Here is a 19,609-nt window from a genome sequence, read left to right as displayed (position 1 = left end):
GACGCACATTTTGATGTATAACACACCTGGGTTCACGATACGGTTCGGGCCGTATTAACTCTCGAAGGAATGGCATATATTGCTCCAAAATTACGCGATTAATTCAGAATGTTCAAAACGGCTGACTTCCTGTTGGGTTTCGGCCATGGCGCCAAGAGACTTTTCTTTAAGTTGCGACATGATACAGGTGTGTACCGATTTTCGTTCATGTACGTCAAACCGTATTGTGGGACTTGAGGCACGAAGTTTTATCTGTCTGAACCAATCAGATGAAGGGTGGGTGTGCTTTTTGGCGTCTAGCGTCGCCACGGTAACGCGTTTGAAAGAGAAAAGTAATGCGTGGTGTCGGAGGATGGAGACGCACATTTTGATGTATAACACACTTGGGGGCACATTACGGTTCGGGCTGAATTAACTGCCGAAGGAATGGCATAAATTTCGCCAAAATGACACGATTAATTCAAAATGGCCGACATCCTGTTTAGTTTCGGGCATGACGCCAAGAGACTTTTCTTTAAGTTGCGCCATGATACAGGTGTGTACCGATTTTCGTGCATGTACGTCAAACCGTATCGTGGGGCTTGAGGCACAAAGTTTTCAAGGGGGCGCTGTTGAGCCATTTTGCCACGCCCATTAATGCAAACCATTAAATATAAAATTTTTCGCCAGGCCTGGCTTGCGGGCAAAATTTGGTGACTTTTTGGGCACGTTTAGGGGCAAAAAAAGGCCCTCCTTTCGTCAGAAGAAAAAAAATAAACAAAAAAAAAAATTCCTACAGATGCAATAGGGCCTTCGCACTGTAAGTGCTCGGGTCCTAAAAAATCTAAATATCAAGACCAAAAGCATCAGATTTGGGTGTGCAGTGAGAGCAAACACTTCATTCTTCATTCATTCATTTCCTGCACCTGCTAACAAAACTTGCTCTTTTTGGGCAAAATGTAACTAACAAAGGCTTTCTTGGAAAACAACAATGACTCTTGAACTTTTAGTCCCGGAGGTGAATCGGTCCCACTTTGGGCTTGAGCAGCAGCCAGTGACCAGGAAGAGTGTCAGGGCCAGGCAGAAGGAAAATAAAAATCATATTTTAGAGGAGGTAGATTTTTTTTTTTATTATGCACTTCAAGAAAAAAGTCGAAATGTCGAGAATAATGTTGAAGTACAATTTCAAAAAAAAAAGTCGAAATATTGAGAAAAAAAGAGAAATTTCAACTTTATTCTTTAAATTGTATTTCAACATTATTCTCGACATTTCCACTTTTTTCTCAACATTTCCACTTTTTTCTCGAGAAAAATCTTCCCCTCTCAAATATTTTTTCTCCTGAATGGCCCTAATACTCTTCCGTAGAAATCAGCTCAAATGCTGAAGATGGGAAAAAAAAAAGGTTTCTGAAGTAATTTAGTTTAAAACAGTATTAAAATTGTGAATATCAACTTAAAGTGCTTGGTCGAGAAGGCCCCACTATCGTAGTCTCTGACCCGCTGAGCTTGTTTGTGTAAAGTCTGGCTTACCCCTTACGTTTTTGAGGGTTTTTTTCTGACTGAAAGATCTGTTCTGCTGACTCATGTTACAAACTGAGTCCATCCCACATCCCCCCAAGCCCAGAGACGTCCAGGGGAAGAGCCTTTTGTCAATGTGCCTTCCTATTTTGATAATTTCATGATCATATACATACACACACACACACATAGACATACACACTGGCTTGTTCACCTGCATGCTTGCTCTGTAGTTTTTTGGGGTTAGTTAGCGGTGGCTTAGCTCAGACTGTGATTTGGGTTGATTGCTGCTCGTGTTTTGGTCGGCTCCGTGTTGGTTTTGTGTTTTGTTTGTGGTAAAAAAAAAAAAGGAAAAGGAAAAAAAATAAAAAATAAAAAAAAAAACAAATCAACTGAAATATTGCAAGCCTTTTATTATTTTAATATTGCTGATCATGGTTTACAGTTTAAGAAAACTCAAATATCCTATCTCCAAAAATTTGAATATTCTGGGAATCTTAATCTTAAACTGTAAGCCATAATCAGCAATATTAAAATAATAAAAGGCTTGCAATATTTCAGTTGATTTGTAATGAATCCAGAATGTATGACATTTTTGTTTTTTTAATTGCATTACAGAAAATAAAGAAATGTATCACAATATCCTAATTTTCTGAGACAGTCCTGTATATTGGATCTTTGAATGCACGACATGACCACAACTTTCAAGACGTGTTGCAGGCCTGAAATGGCGATGTGGATGTATATGAACAGATGAAATGGATTTGACAAAGAAAAGCACCAGAATGATCTTATGCATTCCCCACATTCATCCACCCCTACTGCCTTTTCTCTGCCTAGCAGAGCTCAGGAGTTGGCAGACACTCACCTTGGGTCATGTACACCAGGCTTCCTGTGAGCAGAGCCACACAGTTGGTGGGCTGATGGTTGTGCAGGTACTGGAAGCCCCAGCCTCCCACGTAGGACCTCTCGTACATCAGGCGTGACGCGTTGCCGATCACCTGCAGGAACCGCTCCTGCTGGCCTTTGCTCAGGTACTCGTACAGGAAGTCGTACGCCGTGGCGAAGCCCACCAGAGAGTGGGCCAGAGGAACCTCGTCCCAGGGGGCGTCTTTGACCAGCCTGCAACACAGGGATGATGGGACAGAGCTGAAGGAGAGCGTCCAGGGGCGGGGCTTCAGGGGGGGCTGGGCGGGGCGGGCCCGCCCATAGACATGTATCCGTATTCCCCATGGAGCTGCTGCGATACGTCAACGTCACCGCCATATTGGATGTGCCAAGACTGCGCTGTAAACTAATACAAGTAAATTGACTTATTTTCATAAAGCGCCTTTCTACAAAGAAATGTACGTTTTACGTCTCATTTATTCATTCACACACGCACTAATATACTTAGAAAACAGTTAGGCACCAAATATAATATATTTAATTTTCTCAGATGGCAAAAATAAGAACTTTATTGATCCCACATAGGAGTAATTCATGTTATATCAGCTATAGAGAACAAGGTAGTGCCGAAAAACAATATATATCCCCCCTCACAAAAATAATAAAAATATAGAAACATATTTTCTCATCAACAAAGAAACCATATTTTACATAAACATATTTTACATTTTTCAAGTAACAAAATAACATATTTGAACAATTTTTCAGATTTTTCCAGTTATTTTATTGTCTGAAAAATGGTTCAAATATGTTATATTTGTTTTGTTGATGAGTTTTATATTATTATATATTATTCAGTATTATATTTGGTGCCTAACTGTTTCCCAATTATATTAGTGCGTGTGTGAATGAATAAATGAGACGTAAAACGTAAATTTCTTTGTAGAAAGTCACTTTATGAAAATAAGTCCATTTACTTGTATTAGTTTACAGCGCAGTCTTGCCACATCCAATATGGCGGCGACGTTGACGTATCGCAGCAGCGGGCGAGAACACTGGATGCGGCGTCTACGTAAATATGTCTATGGGGCCCCGGAGGCAGCAGGCCCCGCCCGCCAGAGCTTTTTTCTTTTTTTTTTTGAGGCACCACTTGGTTCATATTAGGTATAAAGCATTGTATAATATGTTGTGCTGAGATTTTCACACCCACAGTTAACATTAAAACAAAAATTGCAAGTATAATCTCCAAATGTACTTTGGGTAAAATGGTTGGTCGTCAACAGCCGTCTATCAACGTCATCATGGATCACTTGTCAACAGAGCACAGTAATCCTACAGACTAAACATGAGCGGGAGTTAGAAACACAAAAGTGGAGCCATAAAACGCAAAGAAAAAGAAAAAAGGGAGCAAGAAAGAGCCAAATTGCCCAAGCTCGCTCCTTCATTAGATGATTGGTACGACATCATTTACGATATTGTTGTAATGGAGAGGATAACGTTCTCTATGAAGCTGCAACAATCCAAATTTCAAGCAATCTGGGAAGATTGGAAAAGTTATATTTCCCTGAGACGCCCTGCTTTTGTCTGAGATGTATTTCATTTACCCATTTGTGTTTATATGAAGTTGGTTTTTTTTCTCTTTATCTTAATGAAAACATCCCATGTTTATGTTTTTGTTCCTTTTTCTGTTTGCAAGAAAAAGAAAAAAAGAAAAATGGATGGCAGTAGAGATATAATGTTGGTATGTTATGCTGCTGTAATGCTCGTGTGTGGGTCAGGGAGGAGGTTTACAGGTAGCTACAGTCAGAACAACCACAGACACACACTGGCCACGGTTACATGATGTTTTTTAATTCTGAATTAATTATTCCGAATTAAATAATTCAGTATTAAACTATTTTCCTTCTAGTTTACATGGAAATAGTAATTCGGAATTGAGGTTTACATAAAAAACACGTTTAATGGTCTTTCTCTAATTCCTCTCCAGGTCTGGGGGTTGGGAAGGTTCTGATTGGATAGGGGGGGGACCGGAAGTTAAACTACCGGAAGAAAAACTAACTTAGCCGCTACAACTTTGAAAAGCTGATAATTTTGATGTTTCCTGTTTCCATCTGTTCTTTTAATTATTTCTATTTATTAAATAAATGGTCTCTGCTCTTGACCAGCATTTACTGCGTGCTGCCATGTTGAAACTTTGTTTGGAAAACCAGCCCAGCGTGGAATATAAGCATCATGGAGACAGACGGGCAAGGGAACGAGCAGAAAGAAAGACCGGAATTAATTTAAAGAGGAATGAGTGTTTACATGATCGCGGAATTATTCTATTCAGATTTAAAATCAGAATAAACCAGCCACTTACTTAGGAATTAAGTTTAGTTCGGAATGGCCATTTTCATTTGGAATTAGGTGTTTACATGGTAATTTTTACTCATTTTAAATTGGATTTAATTTTAATTCTGAATTAAAGAGGAATTAAACTTCCCATGTAAACACAGTGACTGGCAGCAAGAAAATGGGAGTTTGTGGTAAATTGTTGATATAGTATTTCCTTCTCTGTCTCGGCTGTAGCGATGATGGTAATAGAGACTCAGCAGCTGCAAACGGCCCGCTCATATGCATATCATCATATAATCATGTTCCGCTACTAAATGCATCAGCGTGTAGCGCACCAGGGAACCGAGCTACACGTTTAGGGCAAGCGGGACCTTTTCACTTCTTAACAAACGACAGGAAGCCCGTCCTTTGATTAACACGGCGATAACATGTCTAGTTACTCTGGAAGCTAAAATAAAGAAGCCCAGAAAAAGTGTTTTACAGCCCAATTACAGCTGCACCAATAAAGACACATTTAAAGAGGCTTTAAAAGCGTAATGTGAGCGCCTTTTCTCCCGCTTAACACACGGCGCGCTCAAAGACTGCTGACCTCTGGGAATTTTGAGAGGGCTGTTTGTTGAGGGCGATAACACGTGAGAGGCCTTTCGTAATCATCCTGCTCAGATTAATTGAAGAGAAATGAAGATCAGATGTGGTCCGAACATAAACAGCCATTAAGTTGCTTGGTGGATTAAACTGAGGTTGGAACTTCTCCAGAAAAAATGGATACATGGGTGAGTCAGAGTCTGGAACAGAGCTGCCGATGGGGAGGCTCAAAGAACAATAATCAAACTGACTGCTTGTCCTGAAGCTCCCGCGGCTCATCAGCGGCTCCATCAGCTCTCAGAAGAAGTTTGATGCAAAAATCACACCAATCAGAATCAGAATTAGCCTTATTGGCCAGGTTTGAACTTGGACTGAAGACTTGTTCTTGCTTTATACATCAAAATAATGTTTACACATCTTAATCTAACGAGCTACAAAGTACTAGAGACACGACAGGAAAGCCCAACACTAGGCCTGGGGATCCATTCAAAGGTCAAGAATAGGTTAGATTCCGATTCTTAAGATTCAGAATCGATTATCACGCTTTCATTCAATTCGATTCTTATATTGATTTGGGTTAGTGTTATTAAAACTGTTTTTTCAGCTGTTGCATTAATTATATGACTGTAGTTCTGCAAAATATTAATACTAGTATTATATTGAAATTCAACAGCAAGTATTGCAGCTAATGATGCTGTAAGGACCAATCAGCTCCCAGAATGCTGATAGAACTGCTTTCAGAAACATTGTCAGTCAGAATTACCAAACAGATCCAGGGAGGAAACAGAGACGGATGAAATCGGTTTAATTTTTTCCCATCTTTGAGAATTTGGTTTTTAGCATTTTATGCAACTGTAACCCCAAGGCGGTATATAAAGCAAAGAAATATAGACAATTTATGCAATTATAACTGAAAACTTTAATGTTTTCATACCTTTAAAGCGACACTACGTAACTTTTCCACCTTAATATCATATTTCCAGAGTCATTGTGATGGTACATCAACTTCCAACAGGTTTAATGACACCTCTGTCATGGTCTGAGGGGTCTGTATCACCTTCACTGGCACTATGTAACTTTGAGGAGCACACTAAAAGACTACAAATCGTTACGACTTTGACTGCTTTACGGCATACGTCACTTCCCCCTCCTTCCCGATTCGCAGTCGAGACGAAAATGGGCGGGGCGTGGAGCTCCGAGCTCCGCAGAAGCTGTTGCTGCGTTGTGGCTGCAGCAGCTCCACACAACAGACGTGGGGAAAATATCCTAATGGTTTAACTTTTCAACGGTTTCCTGCTCGGAGGCAGAGCCACGCAGGCCAAGTATCTGATATAACAAAGTAAAAGAGTGAAAGAGTCGTCGGCTCGCTTTGGATCGCGGCTGTAACGACCTTCCACACAGTAAAGCCTGAATTATGGTTCTGCGTTAAATCGACGCAGACCTACGGCGTAGGTACGTGGCGACGCGCAACGTACGGTGCGTGTCGCCGCGTACCTTACGCCGTAGGCTCTGCGTCGATTTAACGCAGAACCATAAACAGCCTTAAACCACAAACACTCACACAGACCGGGGCCGATCAAAACACGGGTTTTATTCCCCACTTCGCCAGCTAAACGCAGTTGCTGGCCAGCTCTCTGCGGTGCAATTAACCCCAATCTTCAGATAAAACTAGTTTGTTGAGGAAAAAAATATTAACTCTTATTTGTAGCTCCAGAGGAAAGAAATTATCTCACGAGGAAAACAAAAATATTGCTCACGACTCGGAGCCTCTTCAGCATAATATAGCAGTCAAAAAAAAAGAAAAGAAGTAAGAGGGATACAAAACATGTACTGTATGTTGTACTATTATACAAATTTATTGAAACACATGGCTCTTCAGTAGGGATTTCATATGAACCCAAACGTTAATAATCATTATTTTCTCCATATCCCGCTCCCTGGCTTCCTTGTTTAAGGTATCCCGGTAAATTCCAGTTCCTTTCCAGCAGTTTAACATCTTTTTTTTTGCGTTCAGTCTGTTTACTTGGTGAAACAGAAAAGCGTCCCGTTTTCTATCATCAAAACAAATGCAGTGACGGGACAGGATCTTTCTGGCAGTACGCGCTGGTGCTCATGGGAAACGTAGTGTTCTTTCTGGTAAAACAATACCGCTTTTGTCCAAAAGATGCCGCCAAACTCAGAAAAGCTGAAAGTTACGTTGTGCTGCTTTAAACATATTTAAAGGCAAAAACATGGCACTACTTATTCTTGTGTCCAACGAAACATTCCTTTTTTGGGCATAAACAAAAAAATACCAAAAGTTGTAATGTAATGATGAAAAAAAATTGATCTATAGACATACGAATCGATTTTTAAGAATTAATATGAGAATCGATTTAGAATCGGAAAATCGATCTTTTCAACACAGGCTTACCCAACTTCTTAAACGTCTTAAAGGGCCGCTGTCCTGCAACGGTTCACTTGAAGGTGGTTGAAGCAGGAAAACATCTAAAACACGTTATGTTATAGTACAAAGAGAGCAAAATACAACAACTAAAATGTATTTAGCAGTAGAGAGATTCTGGCAATACGAACAGCAGCTAAAAAGCATGTGGACTCTGGATTTAACAGGCGTTGATTATATAAGCTGTGATCTTCATCGCACAATAACAGCCGCACAAAGTGCTGAAGCTGATAACACAAACTAGTGACCACACCCGTTAAACATCCACAGTACCGCAGGAAGAGGTACAAACCCATCAGCTCTTACGGGATTACTTCTACTAACCAAAGTCAGTAGTTTAAGTACTTTGAGTCCAATGATGAAATGAGCTGGAGAGTGTGTTTTAGAACCCTTCTGGTTTATAAAGATGCTTGTACAACTCATGTTTGCTCTTCATAAGAATCATCTGCTGATGTGTAACATGTCTCACCTCAGAAGACCTCATGAGCTACTGGTCTGCACGAGGCTGTAACGGTTACAGAGTCAAGCTGTCTGAGGCATCTACCAGTCCACGGTTACACAAACTGTCCTTTACCTATGGGTGCAACCATGACGTTGTCCACAAAAATCGATAGTAAAAATAGTCACTGATTAATTTTATTGTGGACTACTGTCGGCAAAAAGAACAAGCATGGATTTCATTAGCGAGTGACCAGTCGGTTTCGCGGTCTTGCCGATTCACTCTTTACAACATCAGGAAAATCAGACCCTACAGAACATACGACACAGCTCTTGGTTCAATCTCTGGTCGTGTCAGGCATTGACTAATGTCATTTCTTGTTGTTCGGCCTCCCTGTGTGCTCAATTAAACCTCTGAAGATTGCCCAGAATGCAGCAGCACGTCTGGTCTTCAACCAAGAGAGCTCATGTCACTCCACTGCTAATCTCTCTGCACTGGCTTCTAGTTGCAGCATCAAGTTGAAAGCTCTGGTTCTGGCTACCAAACACTTACCCAAACGGCTCCTCAATACCTTCACTCCTTCATCCAGAGCTACTCTCCCCCTACCTTCACTCCTTCATCCAGAGCTACTCTCCCTCTACCTTCACTCCTTCATCCAGAGATACTCTCCCTCTACCTTCACTCCTTCATCCAGAGATACTCTCCCTCTACCTTCACTCCTTCATCCAGAACTACTCTCCCTCTACCTTCACTCCTTCATCCAGAGATACTCTCCCTCTACCTTCACTCCTTCATCCAGAGCTACTCTCCCTCTACCTTCACTCCTTCATCCAGAGATACTCTCCCTCTACCTTCACTCCTTCATCCAGAGCTACACTGCCTCTACCTTCACTCCTTCATCCAGAGCTACACTCCCTGTACCTTCACTCCTTCATCCAGAGCTACGCTCCCTCTACCTTCACTCCTTCATCCAGAGCTACTCTCCCTCTACCTTGGGGGCAGTACCTAACCCTCTACCTCCACTCCTTTATCCAGAGCTACTCTCCCTCTACCTCCACTCCTTTATCCAGAGCTACACTCCCTCAACTTCACTCCTTCATCCAGAGCTACTCTCCCTCTACCTTCACTCCTTTATCCAGAGATACTCTCCCTCTACCTTCACTCCTTCATCCAGAGCTACTCTCCCTCTACCTTCACTCCTTCATCCAGCTACACTCCCTCTACCTTCACTCCTTCATCCAGAGCTGGTTCTTCCACCACAACGTGGTGTGAAATCAGTACCAGACTATTTTCCTCCATTGTTCCCTGATGATGGAATGACCTACCAAACTCTGTCTGATCTGCAGGTCTGGACCTACTTTTCAGAGCCGGCTAAAGACTCAGCTCCTTAAGGAGCATCTAGTACACACACACACACACACACACGCATGATCATATACATACACGCATACACACACATAGACATACACACTGGCTTGTTCACCTGCATGCTTGCTCTGTAGTTTTTGGGGTTAGGTAGCGGTAGCTTAGCTCAGACTGCGATCAGATCTCAAGATTTGGGTCGATTGCTGTTCATGTTTTGGTCGGCTCCGTGCCGGTTTCGTGTTTTGTTTGTGGTTTTTGTTGAAGATTTCTAGTGCTTGACATGTGTCTCCGTGTCTTCCTGCTTCCTGGATTGGCAGTGGATGTCGTCACCCCCCCCCCCCCCCCCCCAAAAAAAAAAAAAAAAAAAAAATCACTGGGTTTGTATGTGTATATTTATTTATATATATGTATATATATTAAATATAGTAATAATGCACATATATATACCTTTGGTTTCTACCGTCATGGTATCAATCATTAATATGTGTGCAGACAAGGTAAAAAAAAAAAAAAAAAAAAAAGGAGCGTCTAGTAAACTTCCCGTCTCATCAGGATGAGTTAGAAGATCCAGCTCTTTGCAGGACTCAGCACTGAGTAAGCTGCATGCATTTATGACAAGATGATGGTGTCTTTTTAGACGTAGTTTTCTTGTATAAAAAGGTCTTGTGTTGGGCGTAAAGGGAACAAAAAAAAACAAAATAAAATAAATGTAGCACTGGCACGGCAGCACATGTGTCCAACTGGACTCTCAGCAGTCTGACCAACCCACTGATCCAGCTGGACCCTCCTGTGTGATTTCTTGCTTGTGTTGTTCTCTCAGATTAGTCTACTCAGGGAATCGCTTTGGATAAAAGCGCCTGCTAAATGACAGTAGTAGTAGTAACAGATAACGTTCAGGCGCTATCGTCACCACGCCTGTTCTCCAACAGAGTGAGGCATCTTCGCCACTGACCTCCGTGTTAAAATGTCCAACTTCAGAGCAGAAATAAACATTCGCAACATTTTGGTCTCAACCATTTGATTTCACATCCATCACAACTCTGACAGGGGAGGGAACCTTGTTGTACCACGGCAGGAGAGTTTATGTAGCATCAATCCGACAACAACATGTTATTGCGCTCAGCCAGCCGCTTTTACATCCGTCAACGACAGTGACAACTAAATGCAACAGTAGTTTTTGGTTTCACCATGGAGTCGACATGTTAAACGGTACATCCCACTGTAAACGCCTGGCAGCAGCTCTGCAGATATTTCAGTGCTCCGTCCAGCTGAGATGACTCCAAAGACACAACACAGAATACTTAAAGACGTGGGGAAAATCCCATTACCAGTCTAAAGACAGCTAAAGGTCTAAAGACATTATGGCAGCTGGATACATCCGTGTCCACTATGCAGAAGCCACTGAAATCAGATATATATACATAGATAATTTCTGCACATCAGAAACATGCCAAAGAGAAACCTGGAAACCAACAATACTACCAGGAAAATCCCAACAACAACACCAAAAAAAAAACAGAATTGCTTCAACTACTTTTTTCACAACTGTACTTTTAAGTTTGCAGGTTACGTGGACGATTGGAAGGTTTTTCGTGTTTCAGCTTGCTCATACGGCAGAAATGAAAACTGGAAAAAAAAAAAAAAAAAAAAGACAGCTGAGTCACTGCTGAAATGTGTAAGGCAAGGCATTCGGTATGCCTAAACTGTTTGAAGAAAGAAAGAGAGAGTGGCAGAGATTTGGCGCCGAGCAGAAGCTCTCAACGCGGACGTGGTTCTTGGAGTGGTTGCAGACATAACTGGCGGTCCTGAATACCACAGTGGACTGATCCCGGAGCCGCTCTGCAGCCATGACAGGCTCACCGACCACAAGGAAAGTGTGGCCAAGCAAAAACGCAGTGTGCACTTAAGACGTGAAAACACATGCTCAGTGGCTTTCTGTCTCTGTACCGATGCTGTGAAAAATGCCTTGTAACCGGCACTGATGCCAGTTGGTCTAAAACCCAGAAATGAGCCGCTGGGAAATCCCCATCCTTCTGCTCAGCAGCTGCAGGGCCCTCGTTCCCCGCTGTGAGGGAACCAGGGAGTCGCTGAGAGGGAACCAGGGAGTCGCTAAGAGGGAACCAGGGAGTCGCTGAGAGGGAACCAGGGAGTCGCTGAGAGGGAACCAGGGAGTCGCTGAGAGGGAACCAGGGAGTCGCTAAGAGGGAACCAGGGAGTCGCTGAGAGGGAACCAGGGAGTCGCTGAGAGGGAACCAGGGAGTCGCTGAGAGGGAACCAGGGAGTCGCTGAGAGGGAACCAGGGAGTCGCTAAGAGGGAACCAGGGAGTCCGCTGAGAGGGAACCAGGGAGTCGCTGAGAGGGAACCAGGGAGTCGCTGAGAGGGAACCAGGGAGTCACTGAGAGGGAATGAGTCAAGGGAACGAGGCAAGGGAACGAGGCGATCCACTGAGAGAGAACGAGGCGAGGGAACGAGGCGAGGGAATGAGGCGAGTCAACTGACAGGGAACGAGGTGAGGGAACAAGGCGATCCACTGTGAAGGAACTAGGTGAGGGAACAAGGCGATCCACTGTGAGGGAACGAGGTGAGTCCACTGAGAGGGAACGAGGCGAGTCCACTGAGAGGGAACGAGGCGAGTCCACTGAGAGGGAACGAGGCGAGTCCACTGAGAGGGAACGAGGTGAGGGAACAAGGCGATCCACTTTGAGTGAACGAGGCGAGTCCACTGAGAGGGAACAAGGCGAGTCCACTGAGAGGGAACGAGGTGAGGGAACAAGGCGATCCACTGTGAGGGAACGAGGTGAGGAAACAAGGCAATCCACTGTGAGGGAACGAGGGGAGTCCACTGAGAGGGAACAAGGCGATCCATTGAGAGGGAACGAGGTGAGTGAACAAGGCGATCCACTGTGAGGGAACGAGGGGAGTCCACTGAGAGGGAACGAGGCGAGGTAAAGAGGTGAGGGAACAAGGTGAGGGAACAAGGCGATCCACTGAGAGGGAACAAGGCAAGGGAACGAGGGGAGTCCACTGAGCGGGAATGAGGCGAGTCCACTGAGAGGGAACGAGGTGAGGGAACAAGGCGATACACTGTGAGGGAACGAGGGGAGTCCACTGAGAGGGAACGAGGTGAGGGAACAAGGCGATAAACTGTGAGGGAACGAGGGGAGTCCTCTGAGAGGGAACGAGGCGAGGTAAAGAGGTGAGGGAACAAGGTGAGGGAATGCGGTGAGGGAACAAGGCGAAGGAACGAGGGGAGTCCGCTGAGAGGGAACGAGACGAGTCCGCTGAGAGGGAACGAGACGAGTCCACTGAGAGGGAACGAGACGAGTCCGCTGAGAGGGAACGAGACGAGTCCACTGAGAGGGAACGAGACGAGTCCGCTGAGAGGGAACGAGACGAGTCCGCTGAGAGGGAACGAGACGAGTCCGCTGAGAGGGAACGAGACGAGTCCGCTGAGAGGGAACGAGACGAGTCCGCTGAGAGGGAACGAGACGAGTCCGCTGAGAGGGAACGAGACGAGTCCACTGAGAGGGAACGAGACGAGTCCGCTGAGAGGGAACGAGACGAGTCCACTGAGAGGGAACGAGACGAGTCCGCTGAGAGGGAACGAGACGAGTCCGCTGAGAGGGAATGGCGAAGAGGAATGCCAAAAGTAGAGTTAGTTTGACATCCTGAAGTTTAGGTATCATATTGAATCATTTGAACTGAGCCCAACAAAATAAAGCAGTTACATTGCTTCATTTATGGCTCCACCGCTGATGTTTTACCAGATATGAAAACATTGGAACGTTGTCCAACTGACAACTAAAAAGAGTTCCTTGAAATATGAACTTGAAATGTGAAATGGCTGTTGAGTCAATAACTATAATCTTTAAAACAGCATCAAAGTGCCAGGTCTCTTTGGGAAACTGATTTGGGGGTGGCTATCTCGGATGAGGAGTGGGACGATGTTTGGTTAAGCTCCACAGGTTGCCAGGGAACTGCAATTTAGGGTCATACATAGGCTTCAAATCACGCTGATGAAGCGCAATAAGTTGGACCAAAGTGTGTAAAGAAATCGACATCATATTTAAGAAAACACTTGCCTTAGAACCTATGTTCTGTGTTCTAGGAGTAAAGATGGGCGGTATGGACTCAAAAATGTAATAATTTCTGGCATTTATCGATATTTTACGCATTTAACGATAAAAATGACAATAAAAAAAATACCAATTCAACTCCACCTTTGTGACTATAAATCTATCACCACATTCAGTCTTTGGAATCCTCAAACACTGCTCTAAAGAATACTAAATGCTACTAAACTACAACAATTAAATTGAATTAATAAAAACCAATTAAATGAGTCCACCTGTACAGCAAAACTGCAATGACTCAAATGAAACAAGTTTGAAATGTAAGAACTGATTCAACATTTATTCAAACTGTATGGCTTAAACAGTGGGATAACAGTGGGAACAGCAAAAGTACCATTGCCCTTCAAGTTTTCTTAGCTTATAAAATCACAAAGTAAAAAAAAATACAACCTGATAAATAAAAAAAAAAAATAATGTTTGCTCCTCATCTCTCTTTTTAAATCCAAACCAGTTCCAGATAAGGGAGCTGGAGTCTCGTTTAACAACGAGCTCCTCGCTCTCAGATCCGCCTTCCGCCATGTTTGTTACACAAAAACGTCATCAACGGGAATTTATCGTTTTTACTGCGAGATGACAAATTCTTACCGTGGGGAATTTTTTTGGCGGTATATCGTGAACGGTAAAATATCACCCATTCCTATCTGGGAGTACAATCCTCTTCAATGAAGCTGCTCAAGGTGCTGCTGTTCAGTGCTAGGAGATGTGTTCTCCTCCAGTGGATTTCAGACTCTGTTCCTACAGTTTCACAATGGATTGGGAGTGTTATAGAACTCATCCCTTTAGAAGCTATTAGCTTCTGGCTCAAGGACAAACCCTTTATGTTTTTTCACATCTGGGACCCTTTTTTAGATTATATTGGGGACAACGGTGCTCAAGCTCTTGGTAGCTTTATGGCCTAGCTTGGCCTGGCATTGAAAGATACATGTCCAGGTTCTGATATGTAACACGCTGTTACCCTGATATCATGATTGATTACCCTTTCTGTCTTGGTTATTACTTATTTATTTACTTGTTACTTATCTTATTAATATTTACTTATTTTTGTGTAGGTTCGCCATTTAGCTCTTTAAGTTTTATCCCCTTTTTTTATGTATATATGTTTTATTTTTTTATTTTTATTTAATTTATTTATTTATTTTTATTTACGGTTATACTTTGTTACTTTTCTATTTTGGTTTGTCTGTTTAAAAGAGGGTGCATATTTCTGTAATGTCGTTTAATTCTTGACTGTCTGACCCCTTGAAATCAATAAATATACTTAAAAAAAAAAACAGCTTCAAAGCACCTTTTTTTATGTCCCTCGCTACGGATGAGCGCTTTAAAAGCACAAATCACAATACTTTTGATAACTTTTCAGTTAGTTGTCGAGAGATAATGTGCAGCAAATTCCTTGACGACCAGTAGAACAGCTTTGGAAAAAACCTCCAAACATCTCAGTCTGACTCAAATCAAACTGGACTTGGTCGTCGAACACACCCAGATAATTGCTTTGAGTGGAGTTTTTCCCTGCAGCGGGGCTGGAAGTGGCCTACGCGCTCTGATCCTGCGTCACAGTTCCCGCCCCAGGAACCAACCGTAACCTCATGAGAAGGCATTAAAATGTAAGTGGTACAAAGTGCAGACAGATGTAGGTCTGTCCAGTTCACTGCCGCTAACAGTGGCATGTTCAAATGTGACTGGAGAAATGGAGCAGGCATCTTTCTTCTTGGACTTTCCTTGCCACCCGTCAACAAGACACCAGGACCAGTAGTACAGCGGATTACCAAAAAACTGTGCACTTTTTGAAAAAAGCATGAAACTTCTACCACTGTTAGATGATACCATGAGGTTTATTTTCAGATGTGGAGGACAGTCAGATCTGACCCCTGAGGCCCTGGAGAGGTCAAATTCAAAATGGCCGCCAAAAATATTGAAAAATGCTTAACTTCGGAACCAAGCGCAGTAGAAGAACATTTAAGATGTCACTTCCCACTAATTTCTAGGTGCCCATTCAGTTGGTGATACTTTTGAGACCAATAGAATTCAACAAAATGCCTTCAGATCAATGTCAAGGTCAATTTATCCAGACAAAGGGAGGCGAAAGACAGAGAAAGGTGGTTTATTTCCCAAATAATGAAAGTAACAAGTGATTTTTTTTATGATGACAAGAATTATTATAATAACTTATATTAATACAGCACCTGTCATAAAACCTACTGTAAGGTTGCATAACAATCCAACAAACAATCAATAATGGATCACATAATGGAAATCAAATTTCTTAGTCATGAAGGACTAAACCCTAACACAATCTCCCGAACAAAAACAGAGATCAGTACACGCAAGTGCAGCTTTGACACATGTGCACCATCCAGTGCACCCTTTGCGGCAGTTACACCGGATCAGCTCATGGCAAGATTTTGATGCTTCAGGGAGAGCTGTCCAGAATGGCTGCCACCCAGTGGATTCTTTTCTCCAACCCCAGTCAGATGGGTCTGGGATGTTTGGATCCAAGACCAGTGACTGGTTCCATAGGTTGGCCTGAAAGCAAGTCCTCTACAGGACCATCTTCTGGCCCGATAAAAAGGTTTCTTCAGACGGCAGCAGACACTCAGTACACAGTCAGTCAGTACGTTTACATGCAGCAAAGAGATCGGATTTCTGATCGTATCAGATAAACATCCAGAACCCAATCACTTGTCTGAGTTTACCTGCTGTTCAGAGAATGGGATAAATGTCCAGAGCATGGCTGACTCTGACGTTATGTGGTGCTGTAACCATGGTAACCATGGTAACCATTTCAACAAAGAGCCGCTTCCGGTTGACGGTTGTTTTGTTTGGCGCCAATGTTACGCCTTCCGTATATTTTTCCACTTTATTTTGATCTGCTCCGGTGTCCTGATGAAGCTTCTGCATCTCTTTCGCGATCTTTTTAAAGATGTTTAAATAACCATTGAACACGCGCCGTCTCCCTTCACTTCCGGGTGAATGCCCCAGAGGAAATTCTCCAGCATGCACGGACTGCAATATCCGATGTCTACATGTATACATGGCGTTAAAATTCCGACTGTGAACGAGTTATCTAGGTGTTGCTATCCGATTATTAAATGTCCGACATAGGTCTGAAGTAGATCGGGTTCAGGTGTTTACATACAGTTTAAAAGTCCAAACGATGTCTTATACGATCAGAAATCCGATTGAACTGCTGCATGTAAACGTGCTGAGTGCAGCAATAATGTTTTTCCCTTCAATGATCCTATCACACATTGACTATTGCCTACCTAGCTGGTCATTAGCATGTTCCACAGCATTCAAGCCGATTGAATCCCTTTATTAAAAAAGGACTAAAAATCTTAGACAAAAAATCACATTCATTTCACACTTGCAACATTTAAAAAAAAAACGTACATTTTTAAGCCTCCATAATTTTAAAACCTTCAGATATGCCTGCACTGTGTACATAAGCCTTCACGGTCTTGCCCCACCGCCGCTGAAACAGTTCTTCAGAAGGAAATCTGTGGGTGGTACGAACACTCCGGCGTGTGATAGAGGTGACTGTGTCAAGAGCGACAACAACGACCCATAACTATTTTCTTCTCTGGTAAAAACACCTCTGCACCGCAGCTTTAGGAGAAAAAGACGCTACAGAGTCGGGATGCAGCGCCTCAGAAGAGCAGTGGAATACACCCTAGTCACAATTTGTCCAACTGTTTTTTTACATAATAATTTTTCATTTTCTCCCGTTCAAATCCAGTTACTCGGGTCCAGGCGGGGCTGATCTCTGCAATTTGAATCCTTGTATAATAATTGTAAAAAAAATTAAATAAATGGCTGCTGCTTCGCAGATTTCACTTATCACGGGTTCTTTTTGGAACGTAACCCCCGTGAAAAAGGAGGGATTACTGTATATTGGTACAAAGAAATCAGTCGATGGTTTGGGGTGTTACAGAACCACAGTGTGAGAATGTTTGACTGCATGTTCGGCGCTGACGGGAGCACCAGGCAGACGACGAGCTCACAGCAGCAGATAACCATCCTTGCACTTCTGTCGTGGTGACGCCATCTTTTCTGAGAACATGATCAAGAGACCTTTAGAAAAACTGCGGTCCTCCTGGATCCCCGGACCCATGATGCACTGGACCATATTAACCTTCGCAGAATGAAAATGCCGGTTTTGATTTTTTTTCCTTATCAGTTTCTTGACGTCCGTGAAATATCTGATACAGTAGCACGGTGCTCTGTTCAGCCACCGCTCTACAGCTCTCGTCACAGCAGCAGGATTCAGAGACATGTTTAAAAAAGGTGGGCTGAAGCGGAATAAATCTTTTTTAACACCCCAGGTAAAGTAATGCCACGCCTCAGAGTCAGATTTGAGTTGGTTGGGACTTCAGATACCAAATAAAAGTTATAGCACAGACATTTGTAACCTTATATGTCCTCTTTTAGTATAGATGTGAAAATGAGGCAAAGGGTGACACTAATTGGCTTTTTAACTACAGACAAATACAAGTAACAGTTGACATCTTCTGAGAATCAATGCTATCATCCTAAAAACAACGTATTACCTTGTTGCATAAGGTGAAAACACTACAGGCTACTCAGAAGATTTAAGAGCTAAGTCTACCACATGTATGTCAGACCCCATCCCGACTCGACTATTCAAACATATTTTTTCTCTTATTGGTGCGACAATACTGGACCAAATCAACCTATCCCTAAGTTTAGGATATGTACCACAGGCTTTCAAAGTGGCAGTAATTAAACCTTTACTTAAAAAACCTTCTCTTGACCCAGACACCTTAGCTAATTATAGGCCAATTTCCAACATTCCATTTGTATCTAAAATTCTGGAAAAGGCAGTTTCAAGCCAGTTATGTGACTATTTGTATAGAAATGATCTGATTGAAGTCTTTCAGTCAGGGTTCAGAATGCATCATAGCACAGAGACAGCACTGGTTCGAGTCACGAATGACCTTCTTATGGCCTCAGATAAGGGATTAGTGTGCATACTGGTTCTACTGGACCTCAGATAAGGGATTACTGTGCATACTGGTTCTACTGGACCTCAGATAAGGGATTACTGTCCATACTGATTCTACTGGACCTCAGATAAGGTTTTAGTGTCCATACTGGTTCTACTGGACCTCAGATAAGGGATTAGTGTCCATACTGGTTCTACTGGACCTCAGATAAGGGATTAGTGTCCATACTGGTTCTACTGGACCTCATACTGGTTCTACTGGACCTCAGATAAGGGATTAGTGTCCATACTGGTTCTACTGGACCTCAGATAAGGGATTACTGTCCATACTGGTTCTACTGGACCTCAGATAAGGGATTAGTGCCCATATTGGTTTTACTGGACCTCAGATAAGGGATTAGTTTCCATACTGGTGCTACTGGACCTCAGTGCTGCTTTTGACACTGTAGATCAGCATTTTGCTGCACAGGTTAGAGCATGTTGTTGGGATTAAAGGGACAGCTCTACGTTGGTTTAAATCATATCTATCTGACAGGTTCCAGTTTGTTCATGTACATGAGGTTTCTTCATAACAGTCAAGGGTCTGTTATGGTGTTCCACAGGGTTCAGTGCTAGGGCCAATCTTGTTTAGTTTATACATGCAGCCATTGGGAAGTATAATCCAGAATCACGGCATACACTTTCATTGCTATGCTGATGATACGCAGCTCTATTTGTCTATGAAGCCGGATGGGAGAGAACCGTTAGTTAAACTTCACGCATGTCTTAGGGACATCAAGGACTGGATGTCCAGAAATTTCTTGCTTCTAAATTCAGATAAAACAGATGTTATCATTCTTGGTCCAGAGCATCTTAGGAAGGGATTAGATGGTGTTGCGATGGCTTCCAGTGCAACTGTGAGAAACCTTGGTGTTGTTTTCGATCAGGATTTGTCGTTTAAAAAATTAGGAAAATCTTCTCGCAG

At 42.9% G+C, this 19,609-nt stretch overlaps 1 protein-coding gene across 1 annotated transcript in view; it reads right to left on the bottom strand.

The window, feature by feature from the left end:
- Nucleotides 1-19,609, bottom strand: part of dse (dermatan sulfate epimerase) — a 93,477-nt gene that overhangs the window by 58,503 nt on the left and 15,365 nt on the right. Inside the window, exon 3 of the mRNA XM_061746904.1 lies at nucleotides 2,366-2,619. Within this exon, the coding sequence (XP_061602888.1) occupies nucleotides 2,366-2,619 (254 nt within the window). The remainder of the gene's footprint in view (nucleotides 1-2,365; nucleotides 2,620-19,609) is intronic.

The sequence above is a fragment of the Cololabis saira genome, chromosome 18 (genome assembly GCF_033807715.1).
Source record: "Cololabis saira isolate AMF1-May2022 chromosome 18, fColSai1.1, whole genome shotgun sequence".
Taxonomy (NCBI): Eukaryota; Metazoa; Chordata; class Actinopteri; order Beloniformes; family Belonidae; genus Cololabis; species Cololabis saira.
Note: the sequence above shows the minus strand (reverse complement) of the source record. Positions and strands in the feature narration are given on the sequence as shown.